We start from the raw sequence: 25,676 nt of genomic DNA on the forward strand, positions 1-25,676 counted from the left end.
GATGGAAAGTACATGTCAGATATTCTATGATTTGGGTTGATTGCCCATCAGTTTTTGAAAAGTATCATGAGATAGCAACCGATCTCTTGCTGGGATCCAATTAATTCCACAGGACCAAATGTATCAGTAAGACCAGATCGAAAAATTACACAACTTTAAGAATTAAACTAGTAAATTGCAAAAGAGGTCGCTCTTGACTTCATACATATATCTTTCTTTATGCTGCATTGTCATCTAGAAATCTGCATGACGAAATGTCTACTGTGATGCCAGTAGGTGTACCGTAAACCGACTACTTAATGAAATATTTATTGAGTTGAGAGGGAGCGAGAGAGAGACGTATTGTTGGAACTGTGCACTGGGTGTCAGAGGACCCTGCAACGGATTCCTATAAGTAGTATATTAACATTTTTTACCACTGTCTCGGTATATATGTGATACAGAATGTTGTCAAATGAGGTCACATTTGGTTCTCTAAGTTTTGCCTCTAAGCCTTAAGCATTAGTTTATTCAGTTTGGAATCCATGTTGCTATGGCAATGCTTTGTACCTATCACGACACATTTCGGTGAGTTTGTGTCTGTGCTTTTGTGGTGCGTGTGTCTGAAAAAAAGAGGGATGGAGATAGAGAGAGAGGGGGTGGGGGTGGGAGGAGCTAATTAGCGAAACTGAAATTCATGCCTTTGAAGGGCCCAGCACGTGACATTGAGATAACGCCACATCCTCAAAGGGGCCTCAAGTGACCCGGATGTTCTATGACGTCACCGTATTGCTGTGACCCAGCGCTCGACTATAAAAGCTGGGTCGCGCAGCGTGTTTAGCAGATGTTTGTCTTGCTGCGTCAGTGAACGTACGGGCAAAGTCGACGCTATCAAAAGCACTTCTACAAATCCCATTTTTATCTCATTTGTTCCCAGTTGTTAGTCCGAGAATCTAGCAAGATGGCCCAAACTCAACCCCGCCAGAACTTCCATGTGGAGAGTGAAGCCGGCATCAACCGCCAGATCAATATGGAGCTGTACGCCAGCTATACCTACCAGTCAATTGTAAGTATATACCGCGCAGTAATGACAGCCTGTTACCGATGTAATCCAGGGGCTGCCCGTCAACGCCCATATATTTTCTAAAAGCTTTACTGCGAACTTATATGTAATACGTATAATAGATGACATTTATACCCCAGACGTGATATAACTGTCGCTTATATTCAATAACTAGCGATGCTTGTACAATTACAAAGCTGTAATGGACAGCGGTCGCATTCGGTATTGCGTCGGCGATTTTACATGAGGTGATTGTAGGTAGTTGACTGACTGTCATGGAGGAAGAAGGTGTTGGGACGAGGATGTGTGGTTCTCATTGGCGGTGTGTCAATCTATCAGGGGCATTTTCAACATGACGGCATTTCGACAGTTACACGCACACGTATACTGACCAATTGTGACACATCCGGCATATTTCTACTCAAGTCCTATTATATAAATATCGAAACTGAACCCCATGATGAGAGGCGCTATATTTACAACCTCTAGAGAAGCGGGGAAGGTCGCGTATCACGTGATCGACCCTGTTTCAACTCACGGGGCATAACACGTGACTTCCCATGAGTGAAAATATTACGGCGTTGTGCTTTAACATGATATTTACTCTTTGTATACATGAACACGATTTTGACGGGACAGTGATCAGAGCTGTGTCAAAATAGCATGTACGTATATGGCTCGTGACTTATGAATACGTCATTCTTAACGTATCCTATTACTGAATAGGTGAATTGAAAAATGTCCCAGGTGAAAATGGCCAGCCTGTTATCGTTAGAGGAAGAATGAATCACCACTGCGCGTCCAATGTCGTGTTGCACTTTCATAAAAACAAAGTTTGACTAGGTCTCTGATGATTCATCGCGGAGAGAGCTCTAAGACGAAGCATCACACATCACGAATTGTGTCACCCATTATCTCAAATATGACACATTATCTCGCACATCACACTCCATGTCACTCTTGCTTACATGCTGTCATACACATCCTATGATCACAAATCGCAAATACAGCACACATCGCCTCACCACACACTGGTTCATATACCACATCACCAGTAGTCTTACATAACACTCACATGACACATTGTCATCACTCATGTTTCCAACTGTCACACATTTTCACACTTCATCACACATCTCGTTCGAATCATATGCATGATATCATACATTGTCGCACCTACAATACACATACTCACATGTGTGAAGATCCGGATTAGAATAGGTCTTCACCAATCCATGCTTGCCACAAAAGGCGACAATGCTTGTCGTAAGAGGCACTAACATCATCGGCTGGTCAGGCTCGTTGACTTCATTGTGACGTCTTCGGTTTTCATTTGCATAGATCAATGCAGGTACTGGATTGCCTGGTCCAGGCTTGATTATTTACAGACCGCCGCCATATTGCTGTAATACTGTTTAGTGCGGCGTAAAACTAAACTCACTCGCTCACCCATTCATCACCCATTTTCTCAATTGTCACACATCCCATTCGATATTATACAAATGCCACACATGATATCACACATTCTCGCACATACTGTACTCTCACTATATCAGTTATTACCAACCTCACACATTGTCAGACATAACACCTCACAAACTATCTGGCATATCACACACCCTTGCCTCACTTCGTTTTAGACGCCATTGTATTGGTCTGTACGATATTACAACTGTGTTGCCACATGTCCTCTAGCTGGCCATACCAGCACACACTAACATCTAAACTAGTGTATGACCACTGCGTGCTGACGGGTCAGGATAAACAGGGACAACACCATGACCAGTAAGACCATGCACAATCACTGAGCCACGGTCACACGTTCAGTCGACAGGTTACACACACGGTGTACTTAATCTGGCAAGGTCCATAGACAGCATCTCTCCTGTTACCGAAACCCTATTTATCGACTAAGTGTCATGGTGGATACACAATCATGTATTTTCGAAAAAGATCAATACGTTAACGGTAATAAATGTGGTTAAAATATAGACCTTCAGTATCTAATCAATAGACCCTCTCCCGACGTCTGTGCGTCACACCAGAAGGAAAGAAGCTGTCTGTCCCCGAGGAAACAGCGTACACAAGATTCTTTCATATCCCCGTTTACCATGGGCACAAACAGCCTATTCACAAATCGGTAACCGTCCGACCATCAAACGGCCCAAGAGTCTTGTGTATGTTTACCCATGTAAGGTATTGCCCTCTCTTGAAACATTAATCATTTTTGCTTGGTCGAGTCTGCCAAGACTTTCGTGTTCGCAACGTAAATACTGATCAATAATAAATAGCCTTCCTGAGGGAGGATTATGTGTATGTAATTAAACATAGAAGACGTTTCCTGTCTCCAATTTGGAAATCATTTAGCTGCCGATTCCGTATTGTTAATGTTACAAATACTAAAATGAATGAGTTTGTAACCAGTTGCTGCACCCCTTTTGCCCATCCCACATTACCACGCATGTTTCCTGAACGTCAGATAATACAACAGAATCTCGAACTCTCTAATCAAGCTAATAGTTATTAACGTTAACATCGCTTTTCCGACCCGGTCGTCATCTTATGAAGGGCTTTTGTAAATAGGCCTGAAAGTTGTGACAAGTGGACATCTCTGTAATAAATGCTTGTCATGTCCCGTACTCGTGACATGACTCACAGCCTCGTTCTGATCAGATCTGCTATGTAGCCGCCGCCATTGTTGTAATCGTTAAAATATATATGTACGGGTGTGGTTCTCCATGTCGGTTTAACGTCAGTTGCTGTTGTACCTAAGACTAGGAATATATATCAATACGTGACTTTAGGGCTTACACAGACAAATATCATGGGCGTGTTCTTGGTCACAATTCACTGAATGTAAGTCCCTTAAAGATGATAAGACATCTATTTAACACCCTTCAGCTCAGTTAGGCAGGCAGCACCTTTTTGTTGTGTGGACAACTGCACAGGATTGTGCAAGTAGGTAGAGGAGGATTTAAGTCCCCACCTGGAAAGGGTGTACCCTGATTAAACGTGTGACTGTAGACTGGGTACGATACCACTAACAGGAGACCTTTGCATCTTCTAATCGTTAAACATTCTGATGTTACCATGGAAACACCCGGGAAGAACATATACACTGCTCTGTGCCTAAGACACGGTTTTACATTCACTGACAGCGTGCTATGTCCCACAGATGCTGAGTCCCAACACCTGTTGCTGATAATTCCATCTTTGTATATTCCCAAGGCGTCCCTGTAAACCATAGACATATATTCCCAGGACTTGACTACATTCAGTGGTCATATTCTAGATTTTGCAGTGCATGTATTTGGTAGGCACATGTCAGTAGCAAAAGTTTGCTGTGCCTGAAGTCATCTGGCGTGCTTCGAAATCAGTCTAGTTCACTCTTAACACAGGAACCATGTGTGATGGTTGTGGTTTGTTTTGCAGGGGTTTTACTTCGACCGCGATGATGTTGCCCTGCCTGGCTTCAGCAAGTACTTCAAGAAGGCCGCCGAGGAGGAGAGAGAGCACGCTGAGAAGCTGATGAAGTACCAGAACACCAGAGGAGGTCGCATTGTCTTGCAAGACATCAAGGTCAGTTGACCACGAGATGTGACGCTGGGCGTAACGACATGGGACTGATTGTTTAGGTGGTATTCACTGTCTGGGGATACAATAACGTTCGACTGTTGAGAGTGTACAGCGGATAAAATAACAAGATGGCAGAGGGTCAGTAGGTGGGAAAATGTTCTGTATTGTGTTAGATGTTTTGGGGTATTTCCGGCATTGGCTACTGAGTATAGAAGAGTATTCTGGAGCAGAATCTTACAGTTTTCGTGTTTTGCAGAAGCCTGACAGGGACGAGTGGGGCTCCCCTCTGGAATCCATGCAAGTGGCCCTTGCCCTGGAGAAGAACGTTAACCAGGCCCTGCTGGACCTCCATGCCGTCGCCAACAAACACAACGACGCGCAGGTGAGAAGACAGTCGCACCTGTACTTCAGTCAAATCATCCTCTGTATTACGTTACGCCATAGAGAAGAACATGTCAGCTATTTGAATGTTTGATAACTATATAGAGCTAACCCATCAGTGTTTAAATTGTTTGGCTTTGAAGAGTTATGAACTGTTTTTGTTAAATTTGTCAGAAACTTTAATTTACGAACAAAGAATTGCAGAAATCTGCGTTTGTTAATATTTGTATAAAAGCGTTATTAAAGCAACCCGCATCTTGGACAGTTAACACTGGTCGTAAGTCTCCTTGGCAAACAACTACAACCACTCAGTCTCCATCACCCACCATTAGCGTCTCTCCAGCTGATCCACTCAGTCTCTATCACCCACCATTAGCGTCTCACCCCCGTAAGTGTCTCCCAACCATGACTGACATGTCCCTCCTTCCTCCACAGATGTGCGACTTCTTGGAGAGCGAGTACCTGGAGGAGCAGGTGAAGGCCATCAAGGAGATCTCGGACCACATCACCAACCTGAAGCGGGTCGGGACTGGTCTGGGTGAATACATGTACGACAAGGAGTCCATGGAGTAATACCCAATCGTCACGTGGACATAGCCGCTTGTCACAGCACCCAGTCAGCCCTCTAAAGCAGTCACCATCTCTGCCTGTAATTCTGGGGCCGTGAGGCCGTCCTTTTAATTTCGTTCATATTCTCGTTGATCAATGTTTTGTTTCTGTTGAACAATTTTATATGTTTTGTTAGGGCTGACATAACTTGAAAAAAGAGAATAAAAGGGTCAAGTGCATCGAAGTCTACTTCCTGTTGTCATTCGCAGGTTTTCTAGGTGTGGCGTTACAGGTGTCAGTACCCATGACCTACTGTAGGTGTTCTAGGTGTGGTGTTACTGGTGTAAGTATCCATGATCTACTGTAATTCAAGTTGTATGATCAGCACGCTAGAAACACTTTCAGCTGTGTAAGAACGCACACTAAAATTGTCGCTCTCTACAACAAAGAAGAAGTTGCCTATGACGTCACATTCTTTATACTTGCATCAAGGAGGAATTCCATGGATCAGATTCTAGATTTTAAATGAAATATTTTAGTTATTTCACTGACCCAGGATTGTGTTTGCTGCTTGGACTTGAGAACCCCCGCTATAGTAGTAGTCACGCAGCAGCTGTAGTAGTCACGCAGCAGCTGTAGAAGCCCCTAACTCGGGCTGCACCTAGCAGCCGCAGGCAAATATGTCGCCATCAATGCGGACTTTTGTTTCTGGCTAGTAATATCAGATATCCATATTCGTCTCACAAACAAGTAGCAATTCACTTCTACATTTGGGAAAAAAATCCATAAAAACATCAACGGCCATGACCTCAAAGTGAATCTTAGATCAAACAAAACACATGACGATTATAAACAATTCAGAAAATAGAAAATCAACAAAGCATCTGCCTCAGCTCACTCAAATGTCTGTCTGCTGCTGCCTCTCAGTCAATGACACAGCAGCGCAGGTTTGGCCAGATTGAAGTTAATGAACTTTTCTTAAACCTACACCAGAGAGGTTAGATGGGGTCCCTCCTAATCACTTGGCACCAAGGATATCTGTGGTAATACAAAACAGACTTTTTAGCACAACACCATCATCAGACAACGTGTCCACCAGGTAGATTTGGGGAAGTAAGTGTATGGCACCGCCTTATGTCACGCCCACCGGTGGGTGAAGAACTTGCACGTTGACCCTCTGGGCGTTCACTACAGGATTCTTCATAAGGGTGACATTTTATACTTGTGGATCCACTTTTCGTCAAAATGTTCATCATAGAATACTTACCTCCGTTACGATTTAAATCTGACAATGAAACTCTTGCAGGCCTCCTTTCTGTTTCCAAATTTATTACATGTCGCCGCTACGAATCGGCATCAGGCCGTGAATTTTGTGTAACTATTTGAAATAACGGAATACTTGCATTGTTTTCACTTACAAATTAGTTACAATTCTGCATTCCGACTCGGTCGGATATGGTATGTGCAGGACCACCGATGACGTGATCACAAAGGGTGTAATAGTGTAAGGGAGATAATCCTTACTGGACATTCTCATGTACCACTTTTGAAATATAGTGTACACAGCACACCAGTCGCCTCAGCACCGTCATGGTAATCGTTATGAAATCATATTCTGAAAAAGGAACTAAGACGATGTACAAATGTAGGCACAAGTCACTGTGCCATTGCAAACTATCACAATGCCAAGCTGGACGAAGTTCTGTCGTTGCTATTACCAGGCAGATTGCATGGTCGATCAGATAATGCATATTTGCAATAATTAGCCCAGCTAGCTGAAACTGATCCAACTCTGTAGTGAAAACAACAGCTGTCACTGTGACTAAATCATTGTTGTGACCTCGTGACCTTGCTGTGGACTGTATAACGTCGGCCCTGGTTGCGTGTAGTCCAATGATCATAGCTGCAGAACAGTCCGCTTGTATCAGAAACGGGCCGATCAATTGCACATTTTATCATTGTACAAAATTGCCACATAAATATAAATAGTACACAGGTTTATCATTTACTAATACCCAACAGCTTTCTTATATTTGAACATTTTCCGGATTCCACCAAAAAAGTTGTTTAATCATCTTTGAAAACGCAAACGTTGTTGTCTGTGGCAGTGGTGGAACTGATAGGTCCTCTGACACCCAGTTGGCAGTTCTGGATCTTCATGAAAGATGAAGAAAAATTATTTCATTGCCTGAAAACATAAAACAGGCGCGTACATTATAAATACAAGGTCGCCTTATATTCTCTGTAGAACATTGACGAACGTGTAAGACCAAATATACGCAGAACAAGTGATCATCATTAATACCCGAATTTGAAATCAGGAAAATATTCGGCTCAACTGGTGGTATGTCCTTCATTACATCGGTTACTACGCAACACATCGCGCTTTCCACCTTGTTCTTGCGCTCGCGTGGTCACCGGAAGTCTTCAAAGTAGAAATAACATGTGGCAAGCGCCGGAACCACTCACTTAAAGAGCGTTATAACATCGACGCTCTGGGATTTTAACACTGAGAAATAATATGTGTGGATGTTTCCAGAACCTATGGTGAAATGAGCTGTTTTCCCAAATCCAATCCAGTTATTTTTAGTTTATTCTGATTAACAATGTCATATGCGACACAGGGGCGTGTAACGCTAAAAGCTGCCATCAAGGAATATACATGTACTGTCACTAACGGGGTCCAGTGTTTAGCGTCGCAAGCCACTGTGATATGCAATGCCATCAGTGAGAAGCAAACGTATAATCCCTAAACTAAGCCAGATACAAGGTGCAAACGATGACAATACCAGACCACATCGAACTCGAATGATTAGGGACTTCTTGCAACAATATAATGTGCATGTGAGGCAGTGGCCAGACTATTCACCGGATCTACCTCCAGATGAATATCTATGGGACATTCTTGGACGATATATTAAGTACAATCATGGAATGGCACCGACTCTTCGGGTTCTTGTACAGTGTCTTCAGACGGAAGAGCTGTTGATTCCACAAGTTACCCCCGCGCCCTTGTAAGGCCCATGAGGCGCAGATGTACAGGATCCATCAATCAGCGTGGAGAACACACTAACTATTGATTCTGCGACTTTCATCCTTTTCCGCTGCTAGTACTGGAATAGCATTCTGTGATATTTGCCCATAAATCCATTACATGTCTTAAGAAAACATGTGGTATTTACCCTTGTAATAAACCGACCCTGTCACTTAAAGTTCGCTTTGTTATACTCTGAGATTTGGGTGTTCCAATACTTATTGTTGGTAGTATATTATCAATACACTTTATGGATGCCTCCGAGTTAACGACTTTACCAATGTGTGTAAACTAGTTAACACATATTAATGCATAAATTATGGCACAAGCCGATCACAAATAATAGAAAAAAAATCCATAAATAAGATTTAGACTCTTTACTGAGCTAGTGCTAAAAGAAGGTACACAGTGCGTTTTATCGAACTTGAAAACAAAAGTATAGACAACTTTTTAATGTCTACTTTTCAGTATCAGTCATTCAGTGGTTATATCAACAAATTAATCGTTGTTATAATAACATACGGATACGCATACTGTTCATACGTATGTGCTCGTGAAGATCAGGGTTAGAACTGATCTTCAGTAACCCATGAACTGAACAGGATCGGGTGATGAGGCTCGCTGACTTGGTTGACACGTCATCGCATCCAAATTACGAGATAGATGTTCATGCCGTTGATCCAGACTCAACTATTTAGAGATTAACACCACATAGACGGAGACTGTTGATTGCGGCATTGAGCAACAAGCAAACACCACAGGCGTGTGAGCCAACATCTGGAGGATTCATGAACATTGGGTACACAAGTGTGCAGCATGGCCTCGATGCTCGATTCATCTCACCCGTCGTTTTCTCTTTCTCACTTCATAATCTGAGAATCAACAAATAACGTCTAAATTGTGATACAAAATTCATAACAAACGTGACTGTATGTATAATCTATTTTTAACTGCGTAACATTTGAAAGCTTGGACAAATACAGTGTGTTATGTTGTGTGTCAGATTCTTAGACAAGCATGAGCCTTTAGTGCCACGGCCTGCCAGTCGTGTTGCCAGGAGTGACGGGAGTCCTTGGTATTATGCCTTTGCAGGAGGGATTTTGTGCGACAATCATTCTGTTTACACAAACCTTCGTAAATCCTTGCAATAGTCTTGTCGTTGAAATCTTGATCCAAGGGAGGTCATTCTAGATAACGTCGTTGAGAGGCATTTAGAAGTTGGGGCAGTAAGGAAGAATGGCAATATGTGGATGAACAATTTTATTGCTATGAGAGAGACGTTTCGATGTAGGTTCTAAGACCGTTATCAAGCAAGTGATGAACAGCATAAGAACATAGGAGTTAGGAAGACTTTGTACAGTGAAGCCTGAGGTATACATAGACGGGGGATATCAGTGATGAGGATGTAGACATAGACGGGGAATAGTGAGTGAGTGAGTTTAGTTTTACGCCGCACTCAGCAATATTACAGCTATATGGCGGCGGTCTGTAAATAATCGAGTCTGGACCAGACAATCCAGTGATCAACAACATGAGCATCGATCTGCGCAATTGGGAACCGATGACATGTGTCAACCAAGTCAGTGAGCCTGACCAACCGATCCCATTAGTCGCCTCTTACGACAAGCTGAGTCGCCTTTTATGGCAAGCATGGGTTGCTGAAGGCCTATTCTACCCCGGGACCTTCACGGGTTTAGACGGGGAATATCAATGATGAATATGTAGACATAGACGGGGGATATCAATGATGAGGATGTAGACATAAGCGGGGGATATCAGTGATGAGGATTTAGACATAAGTGGGGGATATCAATGGTGAGGATTTAGACATATGCGGGGAATGTCAGTGATGAGGATTTAGACATAGACGGGGGATATCAATGATGAGGATCTAGACATAGACGGGGGATATCAATGATGAGGATGTAGACATAGACGGGGGATATCAATGGTGAGGATTGAGACATAAGTGGGGGATATCAATGGTGAGGATTTAGACATAGACGAAGGATATCAATGATGAGGATGTAGACATAGACGGGGGATATCAATGATGAGGATGTAGACATAGACGGGGGATATCAGTGATGCGGATGTAGACATAGACGGGAGATATCAGTGATGAGGATGTAGACATAAGCGGGGGATATCAGTGATGAGGATGTAGACGTAAGCGGGAGATATCAGTGATGAGGATGTAGACGTAAGCGGGAGATATCAGTGATGAGGATGTAGACGTAAGCGGGAGATATCAGTGATGAGGATGTAGGCATAAGTGGGGGATATCAATGATGAGGATGTAGACATAGACGGGGGATATCAGTGATGAGGATGTAGACATGAGCGGGAGATATCATTGATGAGGATGTAGACATAAGCGGGAGATATCAATGATGAGGATGTAGACGTAAGCGGGAGATATCAGTGATGAGGATGTAGACATGAGCGGGAGATATCAGTGATGAGGATGTAGACGTAAGCGGGAGATATCAGTGATGAGGATGTAGACATGAGCGGGAGATATCAATGATGAGGATGTAGACATAAGCGGGAGATATCAGTGATGAGGATGTAGACGTAAGCGGGAGATATCAGTGATGAGGATGTAGGCATAAGTGGGGGATATCAATGATGAGGATGTAGGCATAAGTGGGGGATATCAATGATGAGGATGTAGACATAGACGGGGGATATCAGTGATGAGGATGTAGACATGAGCGGGAGATATCATTGATGAGGATGTAGACATAAGCGGGAGATATCAATGATGAGGATGTAGACATAAGCGGGAGATATCAGTGATGAGGATGTAGACATAAGCGGGAGATATCAGTGATGAGGATGTAGACATAAGCGGGAGATATCAGTGATGAGGATGTAGACATGAGCGGGAGATATCAGTGATGAGGATGTAGACATAAGCGGGAGATATCAGTGATGAGGATGTAGACATAAGCGGGAGATATCAGTGATGAGGATGTAGACGTAAGCGGGGGATATCAGTGATGAGGATGTAGACGTAAGCGGGAGATATCAGTGATGAGGATGTAGACATAAGCGGGAGATATCAGTGATGAGGATGTAGACATAAGCGGGAGATATCAGTGATGAGGATGTAGACATAAGCGGGAGATATCAGTGATGAGGATGTAGACATGAGCGGGAGATATCAGTGATGAGGATGTAGACATAAGCGGGAGATATCAGTGATGAGGATGTAGACATAGGCATGAGTTGGTAGTAAGCTGGAGATATGTAATAACCTTGGTGGCGGTTGATCTATTGCTGAAGTCTTCTCAATACTGTGGTCGTGGTTGTCTTTGATGTGATCTGATAGGGCTGATTTTGAGTCAAGTTTACTGAGGTCTGATGCCAAAATGAACTAGATGTCAAAGTGAACTAGATGTCAAAGTGAACTAGATGTCAAAGCGAACTAGATGTCAAAGTGAAGTAGATGTCAGAGTGAACTTGCCGCTGACAGTAGCTAGTTTGCATATGACACGACATGAGTGTTCCCCCTGACGGTAATTGTGTAATCATAGCAGCATGTGCTGTCCACATGTGTTTTTGCATAATAATGAGATATGCTCTTTCGTCTCCGACAGCGCGAGGTATGGCATTGTTCCCAAGCTTCCACATCCAAGCAACCGTATCGATGGCCATTCTAATGTATCCCATCCCTGCACAGGTAATCTTGCAAGCATTGGAAATACAGGACAATACATACACACAAATAACAAATATTTTCACTGAGGGGTGACCATTTCCTAACATGTTTATTTCCATGTGTAATAATTTTTAAACAAAATTACAGAGATGACGATACAGCAATTTATTGAACAGAATGTTGTGAGATGTAAGATGCAGGTTGTAACATTACTAATATTTTGGTAAACATTTTCTTTGAGACCAGAAATTGAATTAATCTGCACAAGTAGCCAGCTTCGCAGGTCTGTCGTCTTCGCGAGTTTTGTGTTTCTATAGGCATAACATCACATTTTGTGGTACATTGTACATTTTTGCCATAGTATATCACGTCTTGATCTTAAAATTGTTCACATACATTCTTTTTTTCATTTTTTTGTTGCTGCGTTGAAATCCATATGCTTGTGTCTAAACACGATGTACTGTGAGGAGGTTAAACAAGGTCACATGTACTTCAATGTCTCTACTATTTCAAGCAACAGTGATACATCTTGCATTACACAAGTTTAATGTTCTCACACATATTCTCGATAAATGTCACTTAATTTATAGTTATATTTCTATTTACATTCAACAACATAACGTGAGAGAAAGACAAAGTTTTTCATGGATGACATTGCGATGCGACGATTTCGGAACAACTTCCTACACGGTTGTGAGGCAACCACACCACAGAACAGACTTAATTGTCCATCTATCATAGGGATTAACAAAAACAACATCGCGGAATCCACGAAAAGGACAAGCAACAACAACAGTGGGTATTGATAATCCATATAGCGGCAACTGTTCTTCTGTTCACCATGTTGCTGGTATCGCCAACCCAGCATTAAGTGTAGCACCGATTGGTCTGTTAGTGGCGTGGGAAATCAACAAATGAGCGAGTTCAGTTTTACGCCGCTTTTTGTCGCAATGTTCCAGCAATATCACATCGGGGTACACCAGAAATGGGCTTCACTCATCCCACCCATGTGGGGATCGAACCCGTGTCTTCGGCGTGTCGATCGAACGCTTTAACCGCTAGGCTACCCCACCGTCCTTATATGTGGCGAATCAAATTGGCTGATAACAGCCAAGACATCGAGTTGACATTGCGCAAACCTCGGCAGTGGATTCAAGAGTCAGGTCAACATGCGATTGTGTCGCATGAAATGTGGCGACTTTTTTATATCCAGTGATAAATAGTTTCTGTAAGATCTAGGTTATCAAGTCAGGGCATACGAAAAAGAACACACATGTTGAACCGAAATATCAGAAACTTCCACGCCTGACAGAAGCTGTTCGCACCCACGTACGATAAAAATGTATATGTGTCGTCAAAATGGCTTTCATAATATTTAACATTCTTTTGCAGCTGTGACTGGTTCTTTCATACTCGTAATGTCATTTAGAATCAAATTGTCAAAAACTTTCTGACCTTGTGCTTGAATTCTGTTTCCTCGCACTGGTTACATGAAGGGTTATTGAATAGGGAACACAAACACAAATCACAAATCAGTTGGCTCTTCAACTTCCGGTTTCATACCTCGCAACGGTATCATAAGCCTCGACTGTCCGACGTCAAGCACGCTTCCAGTGTTTCACAAATTGGTATCTTGGACCAATTCGGCATTTCAGAAGTCACCAACCTTACCTCTCCATCATTAAGCAAACAATTTCTCTTGTTTACTAGAGTGGGAGAGTTTAGTTTCAAGCCTCATTAGGAGAACCATATCGTGTATTTGGGATACACACTCTGAAAGGTACTCACTCAATGAAGATACGTGTGTCACCCGCAATGGGGCCAGTTTTATTAGTTACGAGATTGCATTCTCTTCATTGTTTCCCTACATTTATAACGTTGACAGGTAGGTAGGTAACGTAGGTATTCACGGTTTATCAAACCATTTCCCATATTGATCTGTTGACATATCTGCTGACACTAGCTGTAGGTCTATAGTGACCGCAGTCCTAATGACACTTGGATCAAATACATGTATGTATGGTCAAACGACACAGAAAATAAATTTATTTCACACTTTGAGCATCTGTCATTAGTTATTCCTGTACCCGTCAAGTCTGTGTTTTGAGCCCACTTATCTTTATTACTTTCAAAAATAAGTACTGCAGTCTTATGGAGCTGAAAACAGGTCAACTCTTGACTCTCACCTCACTTACACGAAGGCCAGTGTTGAAGGCGATTGTTCTCTCCTTGCACACCCAGCCTAGTTTGGATGCCTTGCCATAATCGCCACTTTCGTATCATACTACCTTTAAATTTGTAATGCTACACTATTTTGTTCTAGCGTTATGGTTAAAAGAGTTCGTTTGTCACGCCGAAGACTCGGGTTCGATTCCCCACATGCGTACAACGTGTTAAGCCCATTGCTGGTGTTCCCCGCAGTGATATTGCTGGTGTTCCCCGCCGTCATATTGCTGGAATATTGCTAAAAGCGACGTAAAACCAAACTCACTCACTGACTATTTTCTGCTACTTGTAAAGTGAGTTGTATTAATCTACAAACTTAGTTACTTTGCAATACAGCATCTCAACTCGTGATGATAGTTGGTTTTACTAGTTCTCTTACTGAGGGATTCCCGATTAGACGGAATTAGCGGAGCAGGGCACCCCGATGTCAAAGGTGATCATTGCTCTAAACTGATCGCAATTATCATAAACTCCAGAGTGCAACAGTTTACAGGAACTAGATCCAGATTAAATTTGTACAGCTCATTTATAGTTGTTCCAGGCACCTATATGCACGAAATAAACTTGCAAAGAAAGGTTCACCGGCAGATATATATTTATTACGTTCCCAACCGAATCCCCTGGGTCTGGCCCTAGTTTCCGAAGCTGGCTTTGCGCCAAGATAGTCGTAAGTCTATGAATGTATGGCATGTACGCCTGTCGTAGCGCTAAGAGAGCTTCGAAAATCTAGACCCTTGTCGTTGTGCGTGATATCAACACATTGTCTTCCAGACGACGGGCTCGCATGTTGACTCTCGTCTGGTTTTAAAGATTTGCACCTCCTAGAATTTACACTCTGTGTCCAGATACAAGTGTAGAAAACTGTGTGTGTTTCAAAACTTTATGTCTCCAACCATGAATGCTCTGAGCTTACTGATTCTGTCACCTCGTGAGAACGCATTGATGTCCCCTACAAGTAGGCTCTTCTGAAGATCGGGCTCGAATTTGGCGGCTGGAGGGTTGCGTCCGTAGGCAATGGCGACTTCCCTCAGATAGTAGGAAGCGCTGCCACAACACAGACCGATGTACTGTATGCCTAACTCCCGCGCTTCTGCAGCAAACTGGCGGATCTCAGCTCGGGAACACTGCAGGGGAGATAACTCTGCAGGGTACGCCTTGCTTCCTAGATAGAAGAATGATATATCCTGATCATATCCATGATACACTTATTGTTATAGAAATTAATATTTATAAAAGTTTACATCTTGCCCACAAGATTATAATGAAGCAATGGAGACACATTTCACCTGGTCATTGGAATTAAGGTAAAGACTGCAGCAAGAACGCTTGATTACCTGTGACCGGGTCTGTAAGACACTGGAAGCACTTCTGCTGAGGCGTGGTGCGGAAGGTGACAGGAAGTGCGGCAATAGGGCCCTGGGTAAAGAAAATAGTACAGCATTTAATATATGATGGCAAGCTTATTCAAATCTAAGATGTTATAGTTTAGGTAAAGTTCTGAATTTAAACCGTTAAATGTACAAAGAGACACTACACTGTCATCAACCAGGACTCGCCTTTCCTGAATTCGATCGTGAGCAAACAGACTCCATACTTTTGCACTAAGCAGTTAGAGGTATGTTTACAGACCCACCAGACGGTGCATTCACCTTACAAGCCTGTCGGATCTGCTGACCCACAAGAGAGTGTACTCATCTTACAAGCCTGTCGGATCTGTGGACCCACATGAGAGCGTACTCACCTTACAAGCCTGTCGGATCTGTGGATCCACAAGAAAGTGTACTCACCTTACAAGCCTGTCGGATCTGCTGACTCACAAGGGAGGGTACTCACCTTACAAGTCTGTCGGATCTGCTGACCCACAAGAGGGTGTACTCACCTTACAGACCTGTCAGATCTGGTGAACCACCAAAGAGCGTACTCACCTTACAGACCTGTCAGATCAGGTGACCTACCTGAGAGCGTACTCACCTTACAGGCCTGTCGAATCTGTAGATCCACAAGAGAGCGTACTCACCTTGCACACCTGTCCGATCAAGTGACCTATCTGAGAGCGTACCCACCTTACAAGTCTGTCGGATCTGCTGACCCACAAGAGGGTGTACTCACCTTACAGACCTGTCAGATCTGGTGAACCACCAAAGAGCGTACTCACCTTACAGACCTGTCAGATCAGGTGACCTACCTGAGAGCGTACTCACCTTACAGGCCTGTCGAATCTGTAGATCCACAAGAGAGCGTACTCACCTTGCACACCTGTCCGATCAAGTGACCTATCTGAGAGCGTACCCACCTTACAAGTCTGTCGGATCTGCTGACCCACAAGAAAGCGTACTCACCTTACAAGCCTGTCGGATCTGTGGACCCACAAGAGAGAACACTCACCTTACAAGCCTGTTGAATCTGCTGACCCACAAGAGAGAGCACTCACCTTACAAGCCTGTCGGATCTGTGGACCCACATGAGAGCGTACCCACCTTACAAGCATGTCGGATCTGCTCACCCACATGAGAGCGTACTCACCTTACAAGCCTGTCAGATCTGTGGATCCACAAGAGAGTGTACTCACCTTACAAGCCTGTCGGATCTGCTGACCCACAAGAGAGTGTACTCATCTTACAAGCCTGTCGGATCTGTGGACCCACATGAGAGCGTACTCACCCTACAAGCCTGTCGGATCTGTGGATCCACAAGAAAGTGTACTCACCTTACAAGCCTGTCGGATCTGCTGACTCACAAGAGAGGGTACTCACCTTACAAATCTGTCGGATCTGCTGACCCACAAGAGAGCATACTCACCTTACAAGTCTGTCGGATCTGCTGACCCACAAGAGGGCGTACTCACCTTACAGACCTGTCAGATCTGGTGAACCACCAAAGAGCGTACTCACCTTACAGACCTGTCAGATCAGGTGACCTACCTGAGAGCGTACTCACCTTACAGGCCTGTCGAATCTGTAGATCCACAAGAGAGCGTACTCACCTTGCACACCTGTCCGATCAAGTGACCTATCTGAGAGCGTACCCACCTTACAAGCCTGTTGAATCTGCTGACCCACAAGAGAGAGCACTCACCTTACAAGCCTGTCGGATCTGTGGACCCACATGAGAGCGTACCCACCTTACAAGCATGTCAGATCTGCTCACCCACATGAGAGCGTACTCACCTTACAAGCCTGTCAGATCTGTGGATCCACAAGAGAGTGTACTCACCTTACAAGGCTGTCGGATCTGCTGACTCACAAGAGAGCATACTCACCTTACAAGTCTGTCGGATCTGCTGACCCACAAGAGGGCGTACTCACCTTACAGACCTGTCAGATCTGGTGAACCACCAGAGAGCGTACTCACCTTACAGACCTGTCGAATCTGTAGATCCACAAGAGAGCGTACTCACCTTACAAGTCTGTCGGATCTGCTGACCCACAAGAGGGCGTACTCACCTTACAGACCTGTCAGATCTGGTGAACCACCAGAGAGCGTACTCACCTTACAGACCTGTCAGATCAGGTGACCTACCTGAGAGCGTACTCACCTTACATGCTTGTCGAATCTGTAGATCCACAAGAGAGCGTACTCACCTTGCACACCTGTCCGATCAAGTGACCTATCTGAGAGCGTACTCACCTTACAAGCCTGTCGGATCTGTGGACCCACAAGAGAGAGCACTCACCTTACAAGCCTGTCGAATCTGCTGACCCACAAGAGAGAGCACTCACCTTACAAGCCTGTCGGATCTGCCTCAGAAGTGGCAACATCGTGGCCGGCCCCCGGGCACAGTTCAGCCCCACGACCGCCGCTCCCTCCTCTTCCAGCCTCCTCATGGCCTGGGGGAAGGGGACGTCGTCTGTGGTTCTGTCTGGGACATACGCCGCCATCGTGATCACAGCTGGAAGACCTGGGTGATAAGGGGAGACAACAGATATTGCTATTAAGTGCCTGTGGGTCAGGTTTTAAGTGGAAAAGCTATAATTGATGTCCGACAGAGGCATTGAAACTATCATGATTGTTTAAGTACTAGTTGATAGTATGTGCCAGTTGTCTTCTACATAAAAGATTGGCACATTTACCTTTTCCATACTTCCGGATGGCCTCCAGAGCGAGGCTGGCCTCACTGCACGAATCGAATGTCTCCGCAATAAAGTAGTCCGCCTTGCCTTTAACAGCCCACTCTACTTGTTCCTGGGGTAAGTATATTTTTCAAATAAAAATGGTTGGTGATCCACTCTCAATTACCAGGAGTCACAGGATGTTAATGCATTAAAGATTATCAAACTCAAACACTAAAAAATTATATTTAGCAATAGGCCTCGGTACGCGTTCCCCAAAGTGACCAGTGTAATTGGTAATTCAACATTCGCTATTTCAGTCGTTAGTTGATATCAGACTACATACCTTGAATATAAACTTAACCTCTTCCACAGACTCAGTATTATCAGGGTCATATATTGTTGTGTTACAAAGGTTTCCGGCCATTAACTTTCCCGTTCTGTCTGCAACATCTCGCGCGATCTCCAGAGCAGCGAGATTTAAGACCTCGAGATCATCTTCCCTTCCAACCATTCGTAGCTTTGCCCGGTGGCCGTAATACTGAAGACAAGGAATATATCAGCATCATCGTAGGTTCGGTGACCTTAATTCTAACGTGGATATCAAACTGCATGAACCTGAAGTTTGTTTCTCACTATATAGTCGGTCATCTCTCGTTTTCACAGAATAACCGCATTCGAGGTTTTTGTTTTGTAGGGACAGGTTTTACTATTTTGCTAGAAAGTTTTACTTTTCGTTAGTAAGACCTCTTCCCAGGTTTTACGTTCTGTAGTCATCTTTTCCTAGCTGAACATCTACATTCAAATTATACATCAGTGTTTGAAATCCACTGAAAAATATCGTTCAGGATTAAGGTCAAAGTGCAAATGATTTCCTAAGCAAAAATGGAACTGCATCTCTCCTATTTGTAGGTAAGCGCTCTACCGCAAAGCCACCGGACCGACGAAGAAAATGGGGCTGAATTATCTATTCACAGTTACTGTCACTAAATCGATTTTATGTGAGGTTCAGTTATTGTTTATGTAATTTCAATAAATGATCATCTACATTGTAATTATCCATCACTGACGGTATATATGTTAGAGACACTTCTCGGGATTTTCTCCCCGTCGGGTTTTATATTGTCTAACAAAACCTCGGAGGCATATTTTGTCCTGTACTACACAAACCTTCCAACCTGAGCAAGGTTACAGAGACCTAAAAGCCAGAGTACCTCATCAGTCTGCATTCACGTACAGTTAAGTGACATCAAGTGCTATGTATGATGAGCTGGGAAATAAGCATTGGCAGCCCTGGCAATGGATAAAAGAGATTCACCAGAACATGTCTCCATCTGCAGAACGGATTACACAATGGACAATAACAGACACTAATAATTGACTTAACGAGCAATATATACCGTAAAGGCCTCCACAACGTCACTCCCGGCATGGACAAATTCTTCATGGAGATTTCGAACTCTCTCCGGATGGTCTATCACCACTTCAGGTGTAAATGCCCCGGATTTGAGAAAACCTCTTCTCTCCAGCTCCCACATGTATCCCTCCGCGCAGATGACGTTCTCCCCATTTCGTAGTCTTTCCACCAAACCTTTCACTTGAAATATAATTGTTTTGGGAATCAGAACAGACGACGCAGAGGATAACGATTGATCGAAGAAGCCTTTGTTGTAATGGAGCAACACAATCGGCGATGATATTCAGCCAGGGTCTGTACAGAGCTCGACTGCTGTATACGTGCAGTTACTTATACTTACCTCAACATATTTCTTCTAAACACCAATGTGGGAAAGACACCTGGTTATATGGTAAGTTGAGTCAGTTAGGTTCTGTCAAGCAAACGTGTCCTCTCCCCAACTTCTCTGAGTGACATTTTATAAGTTTGGAAGTACTTTAAGGATGGCAATTTCCTCTTCTGTACTCACGAGATAAAAGAAGGGGCTATCTAGACAGTCTGTTCTATATTGTTCTCCTTGTACAATAACATGCAGCACAAGGATCGACGTTAGTCATGTCAGTCACCGGATTGTCTCGTCTAGACAAATTATGTAACGTCTTGATTACTTGACCTGTGACCTTTCAAAACATCTATCAAACGATCTCACCATGGTTGGAAATATTGAATGGAAGAAATGTGTCAATAATACCTATAATATTTGTCAAGGAGACTTTATATGACTCCCCGACAGAGCCGATCGTACAAAACTTGCTGCACTCCTGTTCTGTGGAGCTGCATAATGTACCAGCTGATTGTATTGTCAGGATTTCAGATTTTGGAGGGCCTATGTAGACTGCATAAAACAAAACGCCTGCCAATCGTAACTGCTCGTCTCTTTGCGTAACCTAATCGCGCGTAGCAAAAAGCATTTCAAAACTTGAAATTGGCGGAACCGCTGAACTTTGAAACTTCGCTCAACTATACCAAGCACAATTTACACATGAACTTTGAACTATATGATGAACAGCTTTCGCCACTGAAACATATTTGCAAAGGGTATGACCGCATTGCTGTTTTGCCCATGGTCACATGTCCCCCAAAACATCAAGTACATATTCAGCTAGTTTGCCATACAGACCTTGGAACAAACATATCGACGAAAACCCATGCAAGTCAAGATTATGTGGCAGGTCTAGATTTACACAGCTTCAGGGCTCGTTTTCATTATATCACATTTTCGAGGGGTTTTTTTTGTTTGTTTTTCGGGGGCTTTTTTGTTTTTTGTATTTGTGTGTATGTGTGTGTTTTGTTTTGGTTTTTTTAGATTATTTGTTATAAACTGTTTTTCAATGAAATATGTTCATTTTAGAGTGGGAAGTAGAGTAGCTTTGTGGTTAAGCGTTCTATTTAGTGCAGGCTCTATTTAGTGCTCGACAGGTCAAGGCCAAGGTCGTCAGTGGCGAACGGGAACGACGTACTTCTGTTTGCGATGAATATATGTACGATGACTATATGTACATCAACTCATTATGACAGTGAGGTGTGAGTGTCTCCGAAAGAAAGGCGATTAGCGCGTTGGCAGGTGTCATCAGTTCAACATGTTTTTGTGCACGCCGTTTGTGTATACTGCGAAATGAACAAGAAAACAGGTGCGTTACCAGTGCTAATTCTGAGCAGGGAATGGAGAAATCACGATTTTTCGAGCTTCCATTGAGGCTTGCTCCCAAAGTACTGCTTCGAATTTTGTGCTGTATGTCTCACATCGTAGTTATCTGTTGGCTTGAAATGTGTGCATAGTTTTCATAGGATACATACATTGATCATTGCTGAATTATTCCCCCTGAAACAAACTTGGGGTGTTGGCCCACATCCCTTTCCTTTTATACAGCGCTTAGACGCCGTTAGTGAAATTACATACCTTGATGGCAGTTTTTAACGTTGCAAGTCCCTGTGTACTGAACCACTCTTTCAGGTATCACAATGGGGACATAACTTAGCGTCCATGTAAGCTGCCAGTTATCTGGATTAGCCCCAGGTATCCTTGACATATAGTCAACCAGTTCTCGCTGATTCCAGGTGACCCAGATTCTGTACTGAGTGCGGCAATTACCGTAAAGTCAGTAAACACTGTGCCAGCATTGTGTGTCATTGTCCGTTCATACGTATGCAGCAATTCCAAAGTGGATTTTTTGCACTGGAGAGGTTCCAGTGACGTATATTTGTATTTTTCAATTATCCAACATATTAAGTTTGGCAAATATGCAGTAAATATACATGAGTGCAACACATGTCGATTGTGGGAGAAGTATTTATGCGTTACACCTGTTACTGTTTCCCACCAGCACTGGGCAAGGTGTTCAGCAACTGTATATTTGGATCAGCCTTAGACAACCTGACACCTTAATGTCAAACAACCTGTACCAGTATACATAGTTCAGTTGGAATCCAGGGATAAATTTGAACTCATCCATGTTGTAGGTATTTCAACAATGTACATGTTTATAGAGTCGGAGTATTCGCTAACCAAAACACACCACATGTATCAGATCTTCGAGTCAACTCTCCGAAGTGTGTATGTCCATAGCTGATATGAGGATTCTAGCCTGACATGTGTAGAACGTAACGCAGTCTTTCAGTTAGGTGGCGCTGTTCTGTAAAGTACCCGCCTATCTCGGGCGAGCACAAAAAAACCAAGGAGACTCCTCAGTTCAGGAAGTGGCGATGTCATAACATTGTCTGTGTGTTGGAGGACAGGAATGAGGTGGGAATATGCTTTTTGGGTGTGCATTTATTGAGGAAGTGGCGATGTCATAACATTGTCTGTGTGTTGGAGGACAGGAATGAGGTGGGAATGTGCTTTTTGAGTGTGCATTTATTGAGGAAGTGGCGATGTCATAACATTGTCTGTGTGTTGGAGGACAGGAATGAGGTGGGAATATGCTTTTTGAGTGTGCATTTATTGAGGAGAAATATGTGCATCATTTGCGTAGTGAGAGAATATCTTCAGAAGACAATATCGCAGTCTTGGCAAATCAGTAACAAATGTAACAGACATCAGAAGTGGGACAAGAATAAATGCACTTACGTGGTGTCTTCTCTCAATACCAGAGAACATGTGTACGACAAAAAAAAACGACATAACTCGATACACCCTTAACTGACGGTGCCCGGAAGTGAAATAGATTAATTATTGCCTGCTTGCATTCGTTATATAAATTGTTTTGCATTATTCTGCTTTGATTGCGTGTGACGTAACATATGTGCCCCGTATAAACACATAAACATATAAACAAAGACATTTTGCGCTGAAGATTGTTGCTAAAACACAAGACATCACAAGACAACATAAAAGTATGGGAGACCGAGGTTCGGCCAACCGATTTATGTGAGAAGACCGTATGTGTCAGCAGACTGCCTGCCGTTATCTACCACAACTCGGCCACGTGTCGCCACATCATATTGTATATATTGTACTTTTCTAAATTTCGGGGAAACAGAGTACCAGAGGGTGAATTTGTTTGCTTGACCCTTCCCTCGCCAGCGCATTTGTCTAAATGTCAGAAACAAACAGTATGTATTCGTGAGTTAGCGCAAAACTGAGATCAAATTGAATAAATATGTACATTTACGCAAAATAACGGTTTACTATCAGTGTTGTTGTCGGGTTACATCAGAAATACGTTAAGTACATATACGTATCGTGTTGTGTGCTGCAATGATAACGTCAGCAACATGAGACCCGGGATGACTAGCAGTTTATGAAAGTCCTACAGGTGTTAACCTAATGGACTGTGTTAGTGACCAAACTTACCTGTCGATGCCATGTTGTGTCTGTCTCCACCAGACGCTACAGACCTTCTGGTTTTGTGTGCCCACCACTGTGTGATAATGGTAGGTCCCAAGTCACGTGTTAGTCTATTGTTTCCGGGTAACAAAACGATCGCTATTTACACAAATGTCAACAGAATATGTTTTATGAAACCAAACAAATGATTGAAATGAAACTCCTCTGTAATAATGGACCATCTACTCATGTGCACAGCTCTAATATGCATATACAATATAATGATGAGATCTGTTTACCATGAATTATCTGTTCATCTGTTTGCATATCGTTAAATATGAGTGGAAAGTGCAGTTATAGCTACTATGGCACACTAAAAGAATGAGCAACAGTAACCTACCTGTTTATTATATGTCACCAGCATTGGACACAATGTTGGGCATTATATTTTTAGGAATGTCTGAATTGCAACTAGTACGAAAATTCCGAAGAAACACTAAAATTGTTGTCGTGCTAATTTAGTAAATATCCAAAGACGATACACTGACTGTGTACTTGTTGGCAATTGTGCACGTGTGAGAGGGGAACGATTTCATCACTAGGCTAGTCCCAAAACACCTGCGTCGGGACTACCCTCGATCACCCAGTTTATTGTCTTTATCTATTAGGCCACATTGTCCAAGGTCTAGACAAGAATTTTAATCGATAGTGTGGTCACATTTTCCCTTCACATACTCAAGTCCCTTCGATGGTCGCGGGAAAGACAATCAAGACAGTTACACTCAGCGTTCCAAACATTAACCTGGATCGTGGCATGACTGAGCTTATTTTTTGCCGCTCTCCCGAAATAGGCCATCTGAAGTGAGGAGACTAGATCTACACTATACGACCATTGTCTTCGTCCTAGTCTTCTGAAGGAAATCTCACTTCAAACTGTAATCTAGCCGCAGACTGGTCGATAGCTACCACATAACAACTAAATCTCACTTCAAACTGTAATCTAGCCGCAGACTGGTCGATAGCTACCACATAACAACTAAATCTCACTTCAAACTGTAATCTAGCCGCAGACTGGTCGATAGCTACCACATAACAACTAAATCTCACTTCAAACTGTAATCTAGCCGCAGACTGGTCGATAGCTACCACATAACAACTAAATCTCACTTCAAACTGTAATCTAGCCGCAGACTGGTCGATAGCTACCACATAACAACTAAATCTCACTTCAAACTGTAATCTAGCCGCAGACTGGTCGATAGCTACCACATAACAACTAAATCTCACTTCAAACTGTAATCTAGCCGCAGACTGGTCGATAGCTACCACATAACAACTAAATCTCATTTCAAACTGTAATCTAGCCGCAGACTGGTCGATAGCTACCACATAACAACTAAATCTCACTTCAAACTGTTATCTAGCCGCAGACTGGTCGATAGCTACCACATAACAACTAAATCTCACTTCAAACTGTAATCTAGCCGCAGACTGGTCGATAGCTACCACATAACAACTAAATCTCACTTCAAACTGTAATCTAGCCGCAGACTGGTCGATAGCTACCACATAACAACTAAATCTCACTTCAAACTGTAATCTAGCCGCAGACTGGTCGATAGCTACCACATAACAACTAAATCTCACTTCAAACTGTAATCTAGCCGCAGACTGGTCGATAGCTACCACATAACAACTAAATCTCACTTCAAACTGTAATCTAGCCGCAGACTGGTCGATAGCTACCACATAACAACTAAATCTCACTTCAAACTGTAATCTAGCCGCAAACTGGTCGATAGCTACCACATAACAACTAAATCTCACTTCAAACTGTAATCTAGCCGCAGACTGGTCGATAGCTACCACATAACAACTAAATCTCACTTCAAACTGTAATCTAGCCGCAGACTGGTCGATAGCTACCACA

The 25,676-nt window shown here is 43.2% G+C and overlaps 2 protein-coding genes across 2 annotated transcripts; one reads left to right on the top strand and one right to left on the bottom strand.

The window, feature by feature from the left end:
• The first annotated feature begins 740 nt into the window (after positions 1-740).
• Positions 741-5,792, top strand: LOC137286237 (soma ferritin-like). Its single transcript, XM_067817967.1, has 4 exons — positions 741-1,045; positions 4,475-4,621; positions 4,875-5,000; positions 5,435-5,792. The coding sequence occupies exons 1-4, from the start codon at positions 941-943 to the stop codon at positions 5,570-5,572; spliced, it is 516 nt and encodes a 171-aa protein (XP_067674068.1). The 5' UTR covers positions 741-940; the 3' UTR covers positions 5,573-5,792.
• Positions 5,793-15,052: 9,260 nt separating this feature from the next.
• On the bottom strand, positions 15,053-23,861 carry LOC137287378 (betaine--homocysteine S-methyltransferase 1-like). The gene is made up of 7 exons (XM_067819636.1): positions 23,774-23,861; positions 19,925-20,121; positions 18,871-19,065; positions 18,546-18,657; positions 18,195-18,373; positions 15,810-15,891; positions 15,053-15,637 (listed from the first exon to the last, which is right to left on the bottom strand). The coding sequence occupies exons 1-7, from the start codon at positions 23,784-23,786 to the stop codon at positions 15,348-15,350; spliced, it is 1,068 nt and encodes a 355-aa protein (XP_067675737.1). The 5' UTR covers positions 23,787-23,861; the 3' UTR covers positions 15,053-15,347.
• Between the last annotated feature and the right edge of the window lie 1,815 nt (positions 23,862-25,676).

Source organism: Haliotis asinina, chromosome 6 (genome assembly GCF_037392515.1).
Source record: "Haliotis asinina isolate JCU_RB_2024 chromosome 6, JCU_Hal_asi_v2, whole genome shotgun sequence".
Taxonomy (NCBI): domain Eukaryota; kingdom Metazoa; phylum Mollusca; class Gastropoda; order Lepetellida; family Haliotidae; genus Haliotis; species Haliotis asinina.